Source organism: Lontra canadensis, unplaced genomic scaffold (genome assembly GCF_010015895.1).
Source record: "Lontra canadensis isolate GAN:19392208 unplaced genomic scaffold, GSC_riverotter_1.0 scaffold107, whole genome shotgun sequence".
Taxonomy (NCBI): Eukaryota; Metazoa; Chordata; class Mammalia; order Carnivora; family Mustelidae; genus Lontra; species Lontra canadensis.
The window spans coordinates 610190-631743 of NW_022631101.1; the positions used below are offsets into that span (position 1 = coordinate 610190).

Consider the following 21554-nt stretch of genomic DNA (forward strand, 5'->3'; position numbering starts at 1 on the left):
TATCTACAATTCTATAGCTCTTACACACCTGCTGCAGAAAAGGCAAGAATTATTTAAGTGATTATTTTTATGGACAAAGAAGTAAAGTTTCTCCTCTATATAATCTTTCTGGGACATCTTTTTGTTGCTCTGAAGCCTTGTATTTCTAATTTTGATCCCAGACATTAGTTTTGGTATCATTGGAAATAAGTCTTCTTGGCCCTTAGTGGGCAGGAGGCTAATCATTACCTCTTCGTTTCCATAGGCATAAAAAAGCCAGTGAGAAAGTCAAGCTGAAGTCTTTATGGGTTGAATAAGTTCTCTTGGTTTGATTGACTGATGAAATATTTCACTTGTCCACATTTTCACCTCTGAATCCTCTTTATCCTTCCAGGGCTCAGGAATCGAAATGAGATAGAGACTTTTCAAAAAGTAGGACTAAGCTACCTTTTACATGAAGATGTTACATGCTGGTAGTTGTGGGAACAATTTACAAGTAAATTAGCCAGAAATCAAGACTCCATAATAAATCTGCAAAGCAAGAAGTCCAAGTCGCCAAAACAAAGTGGTTCCTCCTGTCAGATGTGGGCAGGAGAATCTCCTCTGGTTTCTGAAGGTGAAAACTATGTAATAAAACTTCAAGGGAGAGTTCCAATAATATCAGAAGTCGAGAGTTTCCAATTAAGATCACTGGTGATTTCTGGAAGAAAATCTGTCTGAGAGAGTCACACAATTACCAGAGGAGGTGTCGGCAGGTTGACATAAAAAATAAACCGTATAAGTGTGACTGTTTTGTTACGACAAGGACCTCCCATCATCATGATCAGGAAGAACATGAAAGCAGGAGGGCTTGTAGCCATAGTGATTGTGGAAAAGACTTCACAAGGGAATCATGTCAAAATAGCATGACCCACTCAGGAGGGAAGCACGATGTATGTAGTAAGTGTGGGCAGGACATCAGTGACAGCTCGGTGTTTTGCATTTGCCAGAGCATTCACTCGGGAGAAATGTGGTAGGAATGATGAGTGTGACGGGGGCTTCAGTCAGAGCTCAGACCTGCAAAATCATCGGGGAGTCAACACAGGAGAAAAGCCCTGCAAACATCTGGTATGTGCTAAGAGCTTCAGTCAGAACTCCTGTCTGGAGGGGATCCGTATAGGTGTGATATGTGTGGGAAGGGCTCCAGTCATAGCCTACATCTCAGCATTTGCTGTGTAGATGACACTGGAGAGAAATCCTCTGATTGTGAGATATGTGATAAAGGCTTCAATCAGACATCACAACTTCAGGCCTATCAGAGAGCCCAGCCTAGAGACAGATCCTACAAATGGGAGGCATGTGACAGGCTAGTTAATCAGAATCCTGGTCCTCTCCAGAGAGTTCACTTGGGAGAGAAACCATATAAATGTGAGGTATGTGGGAAGGACTTCAGTAAGGCCTCAAATCTTCAAGCCCATCAGAGAATCCACACCAGAGAGAAGCCATATAAATGTGATGTGTGTGATAAGAACTTCAGCCGGAATTCCCACCTTCAGGCCCATCATCGAGTCCACACAGGAGAAAAACCATACAATGTGACACATGTGGTAAGTACTTCACTCAGATTTCCCATCTTCAGGTCCGTCAGACAGTCCACACAGGAGAGAAGCCATACAAATGTGAGACATGTGGTAAGGGCTTTTGTCAGAGTTCCCATCTTCAAGACCATCAGAGAATCCACACTGGAGAGAAACCTTACAAATGTGATGTGTGTGGGAAGGGTTTCAGTTGGAGCTCCCATCTTCAAGCCCATCAGAGAGTCCATACGGGGGAGAAACCCTACAAATGTGAAGAACGTGGGAAAGGCTTCATCTGGAACTCGTATCTTCATGTTCATCAGAGGATCCACACGGGAGAGAAACCCTATAAATGTGGCATGTGTGGGAAGAGCTTCAATCAGACCTCACATTCAAGCCCATTGGAGAGTCCATATGGGAGATAAACCCTACAAATGTTTTGACTGTGGTAAGGGCTTTAGTAAAAGTTCATGTTTTCAAGTTCATCAGAGAGTCCATAGTGGTGATAAATCCAGTCCATGTGATGAGTGTGATAAAAATGTTCTTCAGAACGTATAGATTTCTCATTTTCATCAGAAAATCCACACAGCAGAGAATGTTTATAAAATACTGTGTTTAAAAAATAATACTGTGTTTTAAAATTCAGGAGAGAGCTGAATTTTTTTATCATCCTGTTTGTTGTGTCATCGTAGACAGTGTTTCCAGCAGAGCCCAAATTTCACAGTCCTCCAGATGTAGAAACCCTGTGAGAATGGCACAGTAAGTTTCAGTCAGAACCTTCACATCCAACCTAATCTACACAGGAGAGAGGCCTTAAAAAGGATAAGCAAGGTCAGGACATTAGCAGAAGTGTAGGGAGGGACATGACGAAGTCCGTGTCCATTAGAAGAGAAGCTCCATGGGGCCAGGAACTTTGTTTACTGTTCAATGACCGTGACCTCAGACCAGTACTTAACAAACAGTAGGTGCCCTGGAAATGTCTAACTTGGTGGAGAGGAAAACTATTATAAATAAGACAAATACTTAAAAGTTGTAAGGAGCTCAGCCCCAGTTAGTCATTATCAGTTGTACCTGGAAAATGATTCATTATTATTATTATTATTATTATTATTAATTTTTTGAGAGAACAAGGGCAGCGGAGGAGGGGCAGAGGGAGAAGCAGACTCCCTGCTTAACACGGAGCCCAACACAGGGCTCCATCCCAGGATGCCGGGGTCATGACCTGACCTAAAGGTAGATGCTTAACAGACTGAGCCACTCAGGCACCCCAGGAAAAGGATTCTTCTCAGAAGCTTTTTTTTAAATTTTTTATTTATTTTTTTTTTTAAATTTTTTTTTTTTTTTAAGATTTTATTTATTTATTTGACAGAGAGAGATCACAAGTAGATGGAGAGGCAGGCAGAGAGAGAGAGAGGGAAACAGGCTCCCTGCTGAGCAGAGAGCCCGATGTGGGACTCGATCCCAGGACCCTGAGATCATGACCTGAGCCGAAGGCAGCGGCTTAACCCACTGAGCCACCCAGGCGCCCCTTCTCAGAAGCTTTTAAAACAATTGAAGGAAGTGACCACTTCATAAAAATACATAAAATCATGAAACCTGCAATTTGAGTGTAAGAGGTTTTTTTTTTTGCAGTTGGCTCCTGTCCTCCGCAGATGTTCAGTTTTCCAGCCACAATAAGCTTACGTTTGCATCTGACCATTTAAGACTTCTCTGTGCATCATCGGTCGTGCAGAGCCCACACCTCACTGTCTCCTCTGGGTCTTTTGTAATGGGAACAGACGGAATGAAAAGGAAAAGAGGAACTTTTTAATTTCATAAAAGATGATGAGAGAGGAGTGTGGAAAAAGGGGGAGCATGTCTTAGCATGCCTTTTGGACATTGAACTAAGCTACTAAGACACAGAGCATTTTGTATACTACCCCGTGCTTCCCAGCTGCCTCAGTAGCTTTCAAGTTCGCCAGGTTGAACAGTTTACTTCAGTGTATATTTACTGGAGAGAGAGAAGTTTCCCACACTTTTTCCCCCCCAGACCTTACCTTCCAGGACGCTGGTTACTTGAGTTCCATGTTACCGTCAGAAACCCAGCGCCCCTAACACTGCTCTGTTGGGCTGCCTGGCTCAGGTCATGCATGATCCCAGGGTCCTGGGATCAAGTTCTGCATCAGGCTCCCTGCTCAGCCTGCCTCTCCCACTGCCTGTGCTCTCTGTCTCTCTGTCTCTAACAAATCAATAACTAAAATCTTAAAAAAAAAAACAAAACCAGGGGTGCCTGGGTGGCTTAGTGGGTTAAGCCGCTGCCTTCGGCTCGGGTCATGATCTCAGGGTCCTGGGATTGAGCCCTGCATCGGGCTCTCTGCTCAGCGGGGAGCCTGCTTCCTCCTCTCTCTCTGCCTGCTTGTGATCTCTGTCAAATAAATAAATCTTAAAAAAAAAAAAAACCCAAGCAAAACAAAACACGGTACTTTGTCATTACCAGATTCTGCTGGACCTCCTGGCTCTTTCTAGCAGGATGTGTTCAGTTGTAAGAAATTAGCCCAGCTCAGACGAGCTGAGACAAGGGAGAATTTGTGGGTCCGCGGAATTAAAAAGAATACGCGTAGGCCAGGACCCAGGCCCAGTTGAAAACGGCTCTGGATCATTTCTTCTGTGATTCCCTTACCTCCGCCCTTCAGGCTGAATTGGTTCTCACGTTTGTCTTTTCCAACCTGCTCTTGGGAGATTTATTTAAAGAACTGGCGCGCCCTGAACTTCTAGCACACACCCACCCCGCTTTCTGTGTACTTCTAAAGCAGTTGTTCTCTGAACCTCTTGTCCCTGTTAGTCCACCAAAGGCTTGGCATTTTCTTAAATATGCCATATCTAAATGCAAATATTTATAGGGTTACTGTGAGTTACAGTTTGCCATTTTTATCATGCCTCTGTCTTCTGGAGAATCTTTTCCTTTCCCCCCGTGTAAAATTAGATTTTTTTTTCCTAAAAAATAATGCCTGAAAGTTTTAGGTAAGCAAAATAATTCAGAAAAAGCACTCACGTGACATTGCTGACATACGTAAACAATACTGGATATTTTTAGGGTATCTGTGCATATGGATACGGATCTGTTCATTTTTACAAAACTAGGATAATATGCATACGATGTTGTAACTTGATTTTCTTCCCTCAGTAATATGTTGGAAGGATTTTCTACCAATATTGGTCTATAACATACGTAGCAGATTTTAACCAATTTCCTGTCGAATGTTCAGTTTGTATCTTCTAAGCAGTTCAATGAAACGTTAGAACAATGACATCCATTCTCATGCTTTCGTACTGTTATTTCCTTGGAAGAAATTTCTAGAGCCGGTGCTGTATCCAAGAATAATGGCTTTTAGGATTTGGTATATACTGGGCAGTTATCTTCCAAAAGTACACAAGACTGCTCATTTCCCTACCCTTCTGAGTAAAGCATTTACAATCTTGATGGGATAAAAATGGCTTCCTGGTATTTGTCTTGCTTACCAGAAGGAAAAAAAATCCTCTGTGGACAAAGATACCAGGCAGAGCCTCCACATATTTTTATAATCAATGTCTGGCTAAAACCTAAATTAGTTCTTTTCAGGAAAAATAAAGACTAAATGACCCAAAACAAAAAGGTGATTGAAATTGACCCGCAGTGATCCAGAAATTGGAGTTGCCGAACATGGATTTTTAAAATAATTTCTATTATGTTCATGAAGATACAGAGAATTTCACCAGAGAACTGCAATAATTTAAAAAAAATCTAACAGTTCTGGATTTGACAAATACAGCAACACATTAAGAATTTAGCAGATGGCCTCAAAAGCAAATTAGATGTGGCTAATGCTGTTTATTCTCTAGCCAAAAAGCTCAGTGGGCAGAGGAACTCCAGGGCAGACATCATATTTTATGGTGTAATGTCTATGCAGTGAATGTTTATAGAAACAACGAGGCTTCGGAGAGTAGGATCCTTGCTGGAGAGAATGAGTTTTGGGAGCCCTGTGGGCAACAGGTCCCAGGCAGACATGAACAAGTCTTGCTTTTGAAAGTCAAACCAGACAACTCGGCCAATAAAAATCCTTGCTGAGATTTCTTTCCAAATCCGTGATTCTGGAGCTTCTGTCCTTGGTAATTAGGGCGAGATAGTGTGGCTGCACTTGGGAGACTTGGAAAAGAAAAAGAATGTGGAGGATTTGATTCAGAAGCCCAGGAAGAGAGGTGAGAACAACAAGCGTCTCAGGTGGGGGCGGTCTTTGCAGGTAAGAAGAAAGGTGAAGCTCATCTTCAAGGAAAAGCGTATATGAGCAAGTGTTTGAAGTAAGGGAGGAGCCAGTTGTTGTAGCTGGTTAAATGTTACACTCCTACCAGGTTATGCCCAGACTGTGTAGTCAGGAAGGTCGGGCAGACCTGGTTTTACAGATGACTCTTCGTTTTGCTTCTAAAGGAAAACAGTTCAGTGAATTCAGGGAAGTGAGATGTCTTTTCTTCCTTGCGTACCTGGTCCAGCCTCAGGGATGGATGGCTCTGTCCAATGAGGGAATCTTAACATCCACAGGGGGTTGGGAGGATGGGTACTGCAGGGACACCATTCTTTCTTTTTGTTTTTTCTTTCTTTTTTTTTTTTTTTAAAGATTTTTATTTATTTGACAGAGCACACAAGCAGGGGGAGCAGCAGGCAGAGGGAGAAGCAGGCTCCCAGCTGAGCAGGAGCCCGATGCAGGACTCGATGCCTAGACCCTGGAATCATGACCTGAGCCGAAGGCAGATGCTTAACCGATTGAGCCACGCAGGCGCCCCAAGGACACCGTTCATATGTATTGGAACCTCGGGGAGGCAAGTGATGGTAATCCCCATTGTAACGGGCTTGAGAAGTTTAAAACCATTGCCCTGGTTCCCACAAGTAGCAGGATTTGCCAAAATTCAAAATTTTAATTCTTAATTATGAAAAATCTCAAGAAGAGAAAATATAATGGTTCCCCACATAGTCATCTCTCAAATTCAAGTTACCAGGATTTTATGTTTGCTTAATCTATCCCCTCTTACTTTTTATTTTAAATGCTGAGATAATGTAAAACAAATCCCTGATACCTTATTTCACACCTATCTATTTCAATAGGCATCTCTTTAATATTGGCTTTTTTTTTTTTTTACAAAACCACAAAGCCACTATCAAACCTAACAAAATACTGAAATTTCTGTGATTGCTTTGAATGTTTCATTTTTTTTAAAGATTTTATTTATTTGACACAGAGAGAGAGATCACAAGTAGGCAGAGAGGCAGGCAGAGAGAGAAGAAGGAAAGCAGGCTGAGCAGAGAGCCTGATGCGGGGCTCGATCCCAGGACCCTGAGATCATGACCCGACCTGAAGGCAGAGGCTTAACCCACTGAGCCACCCAGGCACCCCTCAAATGTTTCATTTTAGTCTAGTTTTTTCTTTTCTTATTTTTCCTTTTCTTTTTTTACTTTATCTTCCTCCATATCCCTCCCTTTCCCCCCCCTAATTTTGGAATTGGGATTATACTGGCCTCTTTTATTTTCTGGAAGAGATTGTGAAGAATTAATTCTGATTATTCTTTAAATATTTGGTAGAATTCTCCAGTGAAACCTTCTGGGCTTGGGTGTTGTGCTTAAGCACCCAAATGTGAACTCAGACTGCTTAGGTGTAGGTACTGGTGTGTGACCACTTAACGGTTGTTTGACCATATCCAGGTAAGTGAGCCTCTCTGCCTCTCTTTCTCCATTGTTGAATGAGGCTAATATTTGGAATACTAGGAATGAAAGACTTAATACATGTCAAGCAGTGGAACCTGTACCCAGCTCACAATAACAACTCGTGGATCTTTGTCTCACTGATCTGGTATACACACACTCACACACACACTCACACACTCACAAAACTTTGGCAAGCAGTTCTTAATAGTTCCACACCAGAAGCAATCTTCTGAGATCAAGAATAACACATTCTATGTGTTATTCTTGTGTTATCTATATGTATAATTATGGATTTTAGCCAGTGCTAGGAAACCATAACTAAACAAGGAGTAGAAAGAAAATGAATTATTTGTGGATATTATCATGTATGTAGGAAATCCCAAAGAATCTATAAATAAAATAGAAGGGTGCTGGGTGGCTCACTTGGTTACCTGATGGACTCCTGATTTCAGCTCAGGTCGTGATGTCAGGGTCGTGAGTTCAAGCCCCGAGTCAGGCTCTGCGCTCCTCTCTGAGTCTGCGTGAAATTCTCTCCCTGTCTCCCTCTGCCCCTGATCTTACACCGTAGTATATAAAAAAACAGGAAATTGACACTGTATTACCAGTTCTACAAACACTCTGTGTGTCTGTGTATATATATCTATGTGATTTTATGTAGTTTTATGTAACCACCACTGCGATCCAGAAACAGAGCTGTCCCATCCTCATAGCCCCCCCGCTGATACCCTTATAGCCGGACACCCCCCCCCCCCGGCAACCCTCACCCCTGGCAACCGCTACTCTGGTCTCCGTCCCTGCAATTTCATTTCAAAAATGTTACATACTTGGGGCGCCTGGGTGGCTCAGTGGGTTAGGCCGCTGCCTTCGGCTCAGGTCATGATCTCAGGGTCCTAGGATCGAGCCCCGCATCGGGCTCTCTGCTCAGCAGGGAGCCTGCTTCCTCCTCTCTCTCTGCCTGCCTCTCTGCCTGCTTGTGATCTCTCTCTGTCAAATAAATGAATAAAATCTTTAAAAAAAAAATGTTACATACTACACCCTGGCTAACTGAACATAAGAAAGCATATGTCTTGCTAACCTTCAAAACAATGTTACATAAATAGAACCCTACAGTGTGTAAGCTTTTGAAATTGGCTTTTTTCATTCAGCATAATGACCTGGAAATCCAACCAAATTGTTGCTTGCATCAATAGTTTGTTCGTTGACCTTAAGAAGAAGAGTTATGTTACCAGCAAAAATGGGTTTATTCGGGAAGAGCAGAGATCGCAGTTTGGGGGCAACAGCAGCAGCAGAAACCACAGGTAGTCCGACGAAGGAGAGAAATGTTCTTTTCTGCAGGAGGAAGTTGGAAGAGGTCACTTCCAAGGAAAGTCCCCTGGACAAAGGCAGGCGTTCAGGGTGATAAGTCTGTCTCTGGCAGAGCTGCTGTCCTCTAGGAGAGGTGGTGTATGCTGCCAGAGGCGATGCAGTCTTTGAGCCTCAACTGATGATTCTTTCCTGTTGAGAATTCTTCTGTTGGGGTCTGTAATTGACACTTAAAAAAAAAATTTTTTTTTTTTTTTACTTATTTGATAGACCTAGGGAGTACACATGGGGGGAGCAGCAGAGGGAGAGGGGGAAGCAGGCTCCCCACTGAGCAGGGAGTCCCATGCAGAGCTGGATCCCAGGACCCCGAGATCATGACCTGAGCCGAAGGCAGATGCTCAACAAACTGAGCCGCCCAGACGCTCCTGTAATCGACACTATTTTTTAAATAAAAAATTTTTATTGTGTTATGTTAGTCACCATACAGTACTTCATTAGTTTCTGATGTCGGGTTCCACAATTCATCGTTTGCATACAACACCCAGTGCTCCATGCAATCCGTGCCCTCGTTCATACCCGTCACTGGGTGCTCTATACAACAGGTAATCAACGCTTCCTGACGAGGGGTGGGACGGCGTGAGAGCTCCCCCTTCTGGCCTCCCGGCTCCATTGTAGCGAGGTTTCCTTTTCTTTTTATCCATAGTTCCTGTTATTGCGGTTTAGTAGTCCACGTACTACACTTTTGTTTAACCAAGCGCCTGTTAGAGGACATTTGGGTTGTTTCCGGGCTTTGATGTCATGAATAGAGCTGCTGTAAACACTCACATGCAGGTTTTTGCATAAACATGAGGTTTTTTTTCCCCCTCTGGGATACATGCTCAAGTGTGCAATGTAAATGCATGGTTTGTTTTAAACGAAATTACCGAACTATTTTCCAGAGTATTCATGATATTTTATATTCCTACCAGCAACGTCTGAGTGATTCAGTTCTTTATGGGCTTACTAGCCTAATGTCACATTTTACATTTGGAGCCACATTGTCTGAGAGTCTTCCAGAAAGACTTTACCAATATATTCTGACAAAAGGTTCGTGAGAAACGTATTTCCCCATCCCATTACCAAGTAGTATGCGCTGTCAATTTCTCTGTGTCAAATACAAGGAAATAATGAGAGGACAGATGTTGTCAAAGATACTCTGACCTCTGACATCTGGGAACTTGGATTTCTGTAGGGTTTTCACCATCCCCTCAGGGGTAAAGGCTAGGCACTGTGCGGAGACAGTGCAAATAATGTGGTTTTTCCTTTGGGGTGTCAGGAATTCGAACTCAGGCTAGGCAGAGTGTGCCCGTGTGGTGACCCTGCAGTAGAAATTTTGGTTACTGAGTGTCTAATGGGCTTTCTTCGTAGACATAATTCACCTGTCTTGTCAGAACTTGTTGCTGGGGTTTTACATGTGTTCTGTGTGACTCCATACGGAGAGGAATCTTGGAAGCTTGGATCATTTGTTTGTAGACTTCACCCCATGAGACAAAGTTATAGCTAAACCATACCAAAAAAAGAGAGGGGAGAGGAGGGAAGCACTGAGTTTCCCTAACAGAGAAAACTTGGTGACATTGTCACACCCACCCTCTCCAGCTGTTGTTAACCTTGTAGACGTTAGACCTACTGCTTAGGGTTTGAGCGAGCTTACGAGAGGGTAGAACGGGGGACTTTTAAAAAAGATTTATTGCTTAGATGGGGGAGAAGTGGAGCAGAGGGAGAGGCAGAGAGAAACTCAAGCAGACTCTGTGCTGAGTGTGGAACCTGATGCGGGGCTCGATCTCATGACCCTGAGATCATGGCTTGAGCTGGAGCCAAGAACAAAGAGTCGGACGTTCAACAGACTGCACCACCCCGGTGCCCGAGAGGAGGACTTTTATTTTTTTCAAAGATTTTATTTATTTATTTGACAGAGGGAGAAAGATCACAAGTAGGCAGAGAGGCAGGCATAGAGAGAGGGGGGAAGCAGGCCCCCAGCTGAGCAGAGAGCCCGATGCAGGGCTCGATCCCAGGACCCTGAGATCATGACCTGAGCCAAAGGCAGAGGCTTTAACCCACTGAGCCACCCAGACGCCCGAGAGGAGGACTTTTAAGGACACGGCTTCGTATTCTGCCCCTCTTCCCCTGGATGTATGATCAAAATTGATGCAAGTTCATGTACTTTTAACCTAAACACCAGCGGCATCATCCCAATAGGTGGAAGCTTCAGAGAATGTTTCAGGGGCTACCCTCCCTTGCTTCCTGCTGCCTCTGAGCAGGCTGAGATTTAAATTTTGAATTCTGGGACTAGAATGAGTCTCTAGAACTGATGATTTTTGCTGTGCCACTTGCCTTTTGGAGCCGCTGGGGAAGGGAGGCAATACGAAGAGAACCCATCGCCGTGGGGAGATACACTTACGGAGTTTTCCAAAGCAGATTTTAGTTGCTAATGAGCTCTTGGAAAATCAGGTATCTGACCTGAGCGGCAGCCGCTTCTCCCACCTGGTGTGCTTAATTTTGAAGGGTCAGTTTGGGCTCGAAGAATGACTAGGTAGAAAGCGCTTCGGACATCTTTACTTGGACTTGGGCACAGCTGTCTGACCGTAGAGCCTCTGCGCTGCTGCTACCAGAGGAAAGCGGCTGCTTTCTGGGATGCTGAAATCACAGATCCCCCTGGCCTGGACCTGTCTCTGGGCTGAAACCCGACACTCGTCTGCCCTAGCGGTTTCAGCCCCAGCGTGCACTGGGCCCAGTGGGGTTGGGACGGAACTGTTCCACTCAGGAAACTGGCTCAGACTATGTGACCTTTATAGCCAAAGTACATAGCCAAAGGGAATGAACGCGGATTATGCAGGAGATGCTGTGCCCCATGTTTATTACAGCACTAGTCACGATAACCAAGATACGGAAACAGCCCAAGTGTCGTGTCCACCAACCGATGAATGGATAGGATGAAAAAAGGTGTGGTGTATATATACAATAAAATGCTATTCAGCGATAAGAAAAAAGGAAATTCTGCCATTTGGGACAACATGGATAAACATAGGGGACATTAGTGAGATAAGTCAAACAGAGAAAGACAAATACTATATACATATACATATATAGTATTTAATATATATTTGTATGCATAAATATATGTAGTACTTAACATATATTTAATACTAAATTTATATTATTTATATTTCTATATATTTCTATATAATTTATACTTATTTATATTTATATTAGTATATTTATATTTAATATTAAATATATATATTTAATATTTAACATATATAATATATACATAGTACTTAATATATATTATATGTATAAGATTTATATGTTTATTTAAGAGAGAGTGAGCCTGATGTGGGTCTCGATTCCTGGACCCTGAGATCATGACCTGAACTGAAATGAGGAGTTGGCTGCTTAACTGACTGAGATGCCCAGGTGTCCCACCATATATATATATTTTTTTAAGATTTTATTTATTTATTTGACAGAGATCACAAGTAGGCAGAGAGGCAGGCAGAGAGAGAGAGGAGGTAGCAGGCTCCCCGCTGAGCAGAGAGCCCGATGCAGGGCTCGATCCCAGGACCCTGGGATCAGGACCTGAGCTGAAGGCAGAGGCTTTAACCCACTGAGCCACCCAGGTTCCCCTCCCACCATATATTTTTTTATATGTGGAATCTAACAAAACAAAACAAAAACTTAAATCACTGGGCGGCTCAGTCTGTTAAGTGTCTGCCTTCAGCTCAGGTCATGATCCCGGGGTCCTGGGATCGAGGCCCACATCGGGCTCCCTGATCAGTGGGGAGCCTGCTTCTCCCTCTGCCTCTGCCTGCCTCTCTATCTGTGCTCTGTCTCCCTCTCTCTGTCAAATAAATAAATAAAATCTAAGGAAAAAAACTGAAGTCATAATAGCGAGTGAAATAGCAGTTCCCCAGGGCTAGCAGTGGGGGAATGGGAGAGATGTTGGTTAAGGCTGCGGCTGGTTACCTGATATACCGTGCAAGGATTCTGAACAACATACATGTATCATAAACATTAGGGTTGCTAAGAGACTCGATGTTAAGTGTTCTCAGCTCTGGAAGACATGATAAATCCGTGACACCATGGGAACTAATGCTACGGTGACAATCCTATTTTTATATAAACGTATCAAATCAGTCTGTTGTACACCTTAAATTTACACAATGTTATATGCCAGATGTATCTCAATCAAGGAAAAAAAAAGTGGGTGCCGCTGGGCCCCCTGGATCACAGGGAGACACCCCCAGCAGAGGGCGTATTGCCTGATGGGGTCATCTGACTCGGAGCTGCTGACCCGCAACAGGTGCCCATTCAGAGACTGATTGCCTTCCCAGCTCGCGCGACCCGTGTGTCAAACAGAAACAGTGTGGACCTCAGTGAGGAGAGACTCCGTTCAAAGGGCCTTGCAGTAGGGAGGATGCTCCAATTCCAGAAATCCGAAGGTGTTTCAAACTGAGACAGAACAGAGCTTTTCTTTTCTAAGGCGGGTAAGTGGGCACTTTGTAGGGGACGGGCAGGTGGCCAAAGCAGGGCTTCACGGGAAACGTTTCAAGTCTTCGAGGATATCCCAAGATCCCCCGAGATGCTTGAGAACAGCAGGTAAGAAAGCCAAACGCGGGGGTGCCTGGGGGGCTCAGTCGGTTAAGCATCTGCCCTCAGCTCAGGTCATGATTCTGGGGTCCTGGGATGGAGTCCCGCATTGGGCTCCCTATTCAGTGGGGAGCCTGCTGTTCTCTCTCTCTCTCTCTCTCTGCCAAATAAGTAAATAAAATCTTTAAAAAATTTTTGCTAAAAAAGAGAGAGAGAGAGAGAGAGAAACGCAGAAGTAGCAGCCAGAAAATGACACTGTGGCTCTCCCAAATCCCCTGATCTGGGAACCTCAACCCTCACCTAGACCCGCACCCCCCTCCCCGCCCAATCTGGGGCTCACACGCCCCTTCGCTCATTTTGCAGTCCGCCCTTCTTGTGTTCGGGGAACTGTTGACGTGAAGCCCAGGAAGAGCTAAGAGCCTCTCAGGCAGTGCAGGAGGTTAATTAATAAAATATCCCTGGAGGGTGATGGGAGGCTTCACCAAGTCAACAGCTGGGTGGGGTGTTGAGGGGCACGTGCAGGTTCTCGTGCCTGCCCTTCAGAAATGAAGGGGACGAGGGCCTCCCAGGTGGAGACACTGGCCTGGGCAAAGTGGGGAGAGAACTTGACTCAGGAAAGACTGTGTCTGGACAGTTGGGTTTAGAAGGGCCCCTGCTGGTGTCCTGGGCAAAACTGAGCCAGGCTCACCAGACCTGTCTTTGGTCTGGTGGGTTTTTCTGTGCAACTCCCAGTTGAAGGCATCTCCAGGGTTCCTGGAGCCCGAGAGAGGAAGACCCTGTGCCCTGCACGGCTCTGTGTGATTTCTGCATCTTTACCACATTATGCCTCCCAACAACCCTCCAAGGAAGCTACGATTATCTTCCTCTTCCCTAGATGAGACAACAAAGCGGAGAGAGAGGTAGCAGGTCAGTGTTAGAACCTCAAAGATGTGGCTCCAGAAACCACCCTCTTCCCTGTGTCTTATTATCTGGCAAACAGGTCCTTTGTCAGCAGGAGGTTTCTCTTTTCTGTGTTTGTCCTCCTCTCCTTGTGGTGGGCTGCAGAGCGGCCCCAAAGATGGCCATGTCCTAATCCCCGGAGCCTGTGAACATGCTCCCTTACAGGGCAAAAAGGACCTTGCAGGGGTGATTAAGGGTCTTGAGATGGGGAGAGTAGCCTGCACTATCCAGGTGGACCCAATGGAATCACAAGACTCTTACAAGAGGAAGACAGGTGGCTGGAGGAAAGGAGCAGTGTTCTGAAGCTGGCTTTCAAGATGGAGGAAGGGGCCACGAGCAGCTTCTAGAAGCTGGAGGAAGCAAGAAACGGATTCTCCCTGTGGAGTTTCCAAAAGGAATCAGACCTGCTGTCGCCTTGATTTTAACTCTGTAACACTCCCTTTGGACTTTTAACTGCTAGAACTGGAAGAAAAGAAACCAAAAGGAATTGGTTTAAGTTAGCACAAAGTTGGGTTTTTACAGCCACCACAGGAAGCAAACCCGATCCTGCACTGACCTTTGGCTGATTCGGTGAGCGTCCCCTCTCCTCTCTGTCTTTAAAGCAAAGAGCAAAGAGCAGAAGCTCTAGACTCAGAACCGGATTCGGGTCCGGCCACCACCTCTTCAGAGCTTTATGACCTGGGTAACTTTGTCTCCCTGAACCTCAGTCTTCCTATTTGTTAAATGGGAACAACAATCCTCAAAATCCTCATTGTTTGTGTAGAATCTATCTACTGCCAGATCTTACATAGATAAACTCACAAAAGCCCCCAGACAACTCTATGGGTTGGGTTTTGTTCCCGCTACTCAGGTATTTTTTTTTAAGATTTATTTATTTATTTGATAGAAGGAGATCACAAGTAGGCAGAGAGGCAGGCAGAGGGGGCGGGTGGGGGTGGTGGTGGGAAGCAGGCTTCCTGCTGAGCAGAGAGCCTGATGTGGGGCTCGATCCTAGGACTCTGGGATCATGACCTGAGCTGAAGGCAGAGGCTTTAATCCACTGAGCCATTCAGGTGCCCCTACTCAAGTATTGTTAAACAGGGACTTGGTCTTTGTGGAACAGGACACATAAAAGTTAAAGTTTTCATTGGCTCATGAACGAAGAAGGGGGATGTACCTTTAAGTCTCTTCTGGCTTCCAGAAGAAAATCCACCAGTAATTATTCCTTTTAATAAAACAAATAATAGGGGCGTCTGGGTGGCTCCATCGTTAAATGTCTGTCTTCAGCTCCGGTCATGATCCCGGAATCCTGGGATCACGTCCCATATCCGGCTCCCAGCTCTTCGGGGAGCCTGCTTCTCCTTCGGCCAGCTGCTCCCCCTGCTTGTGTTCTCTCTCGCTCTCTCTCTGTGTCAAATAATCTTTTTTTTAAATAAATTGTTTTACACTTTTCTGAAACTTTAATTCCACTGTAGTTAACTTACAATGTTACATTAGTTTCAGGTGTATAATATGGTGATTGAACATTTAGATGCAACCTGGCAATAAAAAAGATGCATTTTAAAAAATGCACTTGTGGTAATGAGCACTGGGTAATGTATGGAAATAAGTAATCCAAAAATAAAACAAATATAAATATTCAGGACCGGAATGACCAGGCTGGGAGCTCCGAGGAACAGTCCTTGGTGCTACCGGACCCTGCTGTTCTCATTCCGGGAAAAATTGCAGTAGCCAGAAACCAACTCCTTCTCCACTCCCCAATCCATGTGGGGCTGTGTCTGTTTCATGTAAGGCCCCCCCCCCTTTTTTTCCCAACTTTCGCAAAGATGCCAGCTAGGCTAGAAATTTCCTGGCCTTTCTCTCATGACTTCTTTTCCTTTCTCTAGTTCTGTCTTCCTGACTCTGACCGTCCCCAGAAAAAAAGGAGACAATGACCGACTTTCAGGTAAGTTGTGCTTTTTATCTCCTTTTGCAATGAGCGGACGCATCTTTTTCTCAATTTCATGAAGACTGAAAGAGGACACCGAGTAGTCAGGATCATAAAATATCAGACAGTTACTTTTTATTATTTGATTTCATTTATGGTTCTCATTCTTACTTTTGTTTCACAAACCGTGTAAAGGTAAGAATTCCTATGTTACTTTATGCTGCTTACAACTCAGCTGTTCTCAATGCTCTTTTAAAATAGACCTTCATAACTCCAGTTGTAATTATAGAAATGATGGAAAAAGTATGATTTTTGACTGGTGCTTTCTTTGCCCATTTTTAAATGACGACTTTGAAATGTAATTTGCATAGCATAGAATTCATCCATTTGAAGTGTAAAATACAGTGGTTTTGGCATATTCAGGTAAGTGCAACTATAACCATAATTTGACCATAATTTTAGAACATTGTCATCATGTCAGAAAGCGACCGTGTACCATTCAGCTACAACACTCCCCATGAAAATGGAATCATCTAGTATGTGGTCTTTTATGAGTGGCCTCTTTGATTTGGTGTAATTTTTTTCAAGGTTCACGCTGTCACATGTATTACTGCTCCTTTTTAGGACTAATATTCCGTTGTGTGGATGTAGCATTTTGTCTCTTCATTAGTTTGGATGATTTCAAGCTTTTGGCTGTTAGGTATAATGCTATTGTAAACATCGGTATCTAGGTTTTTTGTGTGGATCTATGTTCTCGTTTCCCTGGGGTGTTTCTCTTGGACAGAGGTCGAATATTGCTGATCATAGGGTAACTCTCTGTGTCTGACCACGTGAGGAACTGTTCGACAGTTTTCCAAAGCGTCTGTGCTATTTTATACTCCCACCGGGAATGGAGGGCTGGTTCTGGTTTCTCCGTATCCTTTTCGTTTATTTCCAGCCCTCCTCACTTAGGAATAAAGCTGCTATAAACGTGTCGCATATCGTGTTGGGATGTGTGTTTTCTTTTGGGTAACTACCTAGGAGTAACTACATAGGAGTAAGATTGCTGGTTCTTAAGTTTTAGTCTGTTTGATTGCAAACCATCAAACCCTTTTCCAAAGAGCTGTTATAGTTTGTGCAACAGTTCGAGTTGCTCAGCAGTCTCAAAAGAACTTGGTATTTTCAAATTTTTTTTGTTTTCAATTTGATCCATTCTAATAGGCATGTAGTAGTATCTCGTTGTAGTTTTAATTTGCATTTCCCTAGGGCTAAAGATACTGAGCATGTCCACATGATTATTGTTCATTATGTTTTTTTGAAAGTGTTTGGAAATTTTCCATTAAAAAAAATTGGTTGTCCTAAGGGTTTTAGAGGGGAGGGCAGTGGGGGATGGGTGACTTGGTGGTGGGTATTAAGGAGGGCGCATATTTCATGGAGCACTGGGTGTTGTACATAAACAATGAATCTTGGAACCCTGCATCAGAAACTAATGGTGTAGGGGCACCTGGGTGGCTCAATGGGTTAAAGCCTCTGCCTTCGGCTCAGGTCATGATCTCAGGGTCCTGGGATCGAGTCCCTCATCAGGCTCTCTGCTCGGCGGGAGCCTGCTTCTCTTTCTCTCTCTCTCTCTATCTGCCTGCCTCTCTGCCTACTTGTGATCTCTGTCAAATAAATAAATTTAAAAAAAAATCTAAAAAAAAAAACTAATGGTGTATTTTATGGTGACTCACATAACACAATAAAAAAAATTAAAAAAATTTAAAAAAATCCGTTGTCTTGTTGAAGATTATTTGACCATAGAGCTGAGGGTCCATTTCTGGGCTCTCTCTTCTGTTCCAGTGGCCTATGTGTCTGTTTTTGTGCCGGTACCATGCTCTCTGCGTGATCACAGTTTTGTAGTACAGCTTGAAATCAGGCAACGTGATGCCCCCAGCTTTGTTTTTCTTTCACAATATTTCCTTGGTGATTCGGGCTTCTTTGTGGTTCCATACAGATTTTAGGATTGTTTGTTCCAGCACTTTGAAAAGTAATTTACTGTTGGTATTTTGATCGGGACGATGTTGAAAGTATGGATTGCTCTAGGCGGCATAGACCTTTTAGCAATGTTTATTCTTCCAACCCATGAGCCTGGAATCTTTTGGTGTCTTCTTCAATTTCTTTCATGAGTGTTTTGTAGTTCCTGGAGTATAGATCCTTTACCTCTTTGATTAGGTTTATTCCAAGGTATCTTATGGTTTTTGGTGCTATAGTAAATGGAATTGATTCCCTAATTTCTCTTTCTACAGTTACACTGCTAGTGTATAAGGTTTCACTTACTTGTGAAGCATAAGGAATAACATGGAGGACATTAGGAGAAGGAAAGGAAAAGTGAATTGGAGGAAATCCGTGTGGTGCATAAACAATCTTAGAACACTGAAAAAATAAAAAAAGCAATTGATTTCTGTGCATTGATTTTTTTTTTTATCCTGTCACATTACTGAATTGCTGTATGAGTTCAAATAATTTGGGGGTGGAGTCTTTTGGGTTTTCCACTTAGGTATCATGTCATCTGCAAAGAGTGTGATTTCTTCTTTGCCAATTGAATAATTTTATTTCTTTTTTTGTCTGGTCACTCTTGCTAGGACTTCTAGTACTATGTTGAACAAGAGTTGTGAGAGTGGGCATCCTTGTCGTGTTCCTGATCTTAAGGGAAACGCTCTCAGCTTTTCCCCATTGAGAATGATATTCGCTGTGGGTTTTTCACAGATAGATTTTTATGAAGTTGAGGAATGTTCCCTCTATCCCTATACTCTGAAGAGTTTTAATTAGGAAAAGATGCTTCTTCTGCATTAATTCAGAAGACCATGTGATTCTTGTCTCTTCTCTTATTTATGTGTTCTGCCACATTGATTGATTTGTGAATGCTGAACCACCCTTGCATCCCAGGGATAAATCCCACCTGGTCATGATGGCTAATTCTTGTAATGTACTGTTGGATCTGATTAGCTAGGATCTTGTTGAGAATCTTGGCATCCATATTCATCAGGGATATTGGTCTGAAATTCTTTTTTATGGAGTCTTTGCCTGGTTTTGGGATCAAGGTAATGCTGGCCTCATAGAAAGAGCCTGGAAGTTTTCCTTCTGTTTCCGTTTTTTTTTTGGAACAGCTTCAGGAGAAAGTTATTCTTTTTGGAATGTTCAGTAGAATTCCCCAGGGAATCCAACAGGCCCTGGACTTGACCCAGCAATCGCACTACTGGGTATTTACCCCAAAGATACAGACGTAGTGAAAAGAAGGGCCATATGCCCCCCAATGTTCATAGCAGCAATGGCCACAAAGATCAAACTGTGGAAGGAGCCACGATGCCCTTCAACAGACGAATGGATAAAGAAGATGTGGTCCATATACACAATGGAGTATGATGCCTCCATCAGAAAGGATGAACACCCAACTTTTGCATCACCACGGATGGGAGATCATGCTGAGTGGAATAAGTCAAGCAGAGAGAGTCAATTATCATATGGTTTCACTTGTGGAGCATAAGGAATAGCATGGAGGACATTAGGAGAAGGAAGAGAAAAATGAAGGGGGAGAAACTCGAGTTGGAGACAAACCATGAGAGACCATGGACTCTGGGTAACAAACTGAGGGTTTTAGAGGGGACATGGGTGGAGGGATGGGTGAGCCTGGTTATGGTTATAAACGAGGGCATGGATTGCATGGAGCACTGGGTGTTAGACGCAAACAGTGAATCCTGGAACACTACATCAAAAACTAATGATGTACTGTATGGGGACTAACATAATGAAAAAAATCAGTTGTCTTACTGAATTCTAAGACTTTTTTGTAAATTCTGGATGCAAGGCCTTTATAAGTTCATCTTCTCTCACTTTGTGGCTTAATATTGAAATTTTATAATTTTATAATCGTGTCATGAGAAGTTTTTAATTTAATGAAATTTATCAAGTTTTCTTCTCATTCATCCTTTCTACAATATAAATCTTGGAATAACTCATGTTTATAAAGGGTTCTCCCACATTTTCTTATTTTTTTATTTTATTTTTTTTAAACATATAGTATATTTTTATCCCCAGGGGTACAGGTCTGTGAATCGCCAGGTTTACAGATTTCACAGCACTCACCATAGCACATACCCTCCCCACTGTCCATAACCCCACTTCCCCCAACCCCCCTCCCCTCATCAACCCTCAGTTTGTTTTGTGAGATTAAGAGTCACTTATGGTTTGTCTCCCTCCCAATCCCATCTTGTTTCATTTACTCTTCTCCTACCCCCTTAACCCCCCATGTTGCATCTCTACTTCCTCATATCAGGGAGATCATATGGTAGTTGTCTTTCTCCGATTGACTTATTTTGCTAAGCATGATACCCTCTAGTTCCATCCACATCATCGCAAATGGCAAGATTTCATTTCTTTTGATGGCTGCATAATATTCCATTGTGTATATATACCACATCTTCTTTGTCCATTCATCTGTTGATGGACATCTAGGTTCTTTCCATAGTTTGGCTATTGTAGGCATTGCTGCTATAAACATTCGGGTGCATGTGCCCCTTCAGATCACTACGTTTGTATCTTTAGGGTAAATACCCAGTAGTGCAATTGCTGGGTCATAGGGTAGTTCTATTTTCAACATTTTGAGGAACCTCCATGCTGTTTTCCAGAGTGGTTGCACCAGCTTGCATTCCCACCAACAGTGTAGGAGGGTTCCCCTTTCTCCGCATCCTCGCCAGCATCTGTCATTTCCTAACTTGTTAATTTTAGCCATTCTGACTGGTGTGAGGTGATATCTCATTGTGGTTTTGATTTGTATTTCCCTGATGCCGAGTGATGTGGAGCACTTTTTCATGTGTCTGTTGGCCATCTGGATGTCTTCTTTGCAGAAATGTCTGTTCATGTCCTCTGCCCATTTCTTGATTGGATTATTTGTTCTTTGGGTGTTGAGTTTGCTAAGTTCTTGATAGGTTTTGGACACTAGCCCTTTATCTGATATGTCGTTTGCAAATATCTTCTCCCATTCTGTCAGTTGTCTTTTGGTTTTGTGAACTGTTTCCTTTGCTGTGCAAAAGCTTTTGATCTTGATAAAATCCCAATAGTTCATTTTTGCCCTTGCTTCCCTTGCCTTTGGCGATGTTCCTAGGGAGACGTTGCTGCGGCTGAGGTCGAAGAGGTTGCTGCCTGTGTTCTCCTCAAGGATTTTGATGGATTCCTTTCTCAGATTGAGGTCCTTCATCCATTTTGAGTCTATTTTCGTGTGTGGTGTAAGGAAATGATCCAATTTCATTTTTCTGCATGTGGCTGTCCAATTTTCCCAACACCATTTATTGAAGAGGCTGTCTTTTTTCCATTGGACATTCTTTCCTGCTTTGTTGAAGATGAGTTGACCATAGAGTTGAGGGTCTATTTCTGGGCTCTCTATTCTGTTCCATTGATCTATGTGTCTGTTTTTGTGCCAGTACCATGCTGTCTTGATGATGACAGCTTTGTAATAGAGCTTGAAGTCCGGGATTGTGATGCCACCAACTTTGGCTTTCTTTTTCAATATTCCTTTGGCTAT

General features: G+C 43.3%; 1 protein-coding gene across 1 annotated transcript in view; it reads left to right on the forward strand.

Moving 5' to 3' along the window:
* The window catches only part of ZNF233 (zinc finger protein 233), a 56835-nt gene that overhangs the window by 13629 nt on the left and 21652 nt on the right, over window positions 1-21554 (forward strand). Inside the window, 9 exon segments of the mRNA XM_032839024.1 lie at window positions 374-622; window positions 625-991; window positions 1139-1548; window positions 1551-1926; window positions 1928-2087; window positions 5669-5772; window positions 8391-8543; window positions 13090-13182; window positions 15978-16036. Coding sequence (XP_032694915.1) covers window positions 374-622; window positions 625-991; window positions 1139-1548; window positions 1551-1926; window positions 1928-2087; window positions 5669-5772; window positions 8391-8543; window positions 13090-13182; window positions 15978-16036 — 1971 coding nt within the window.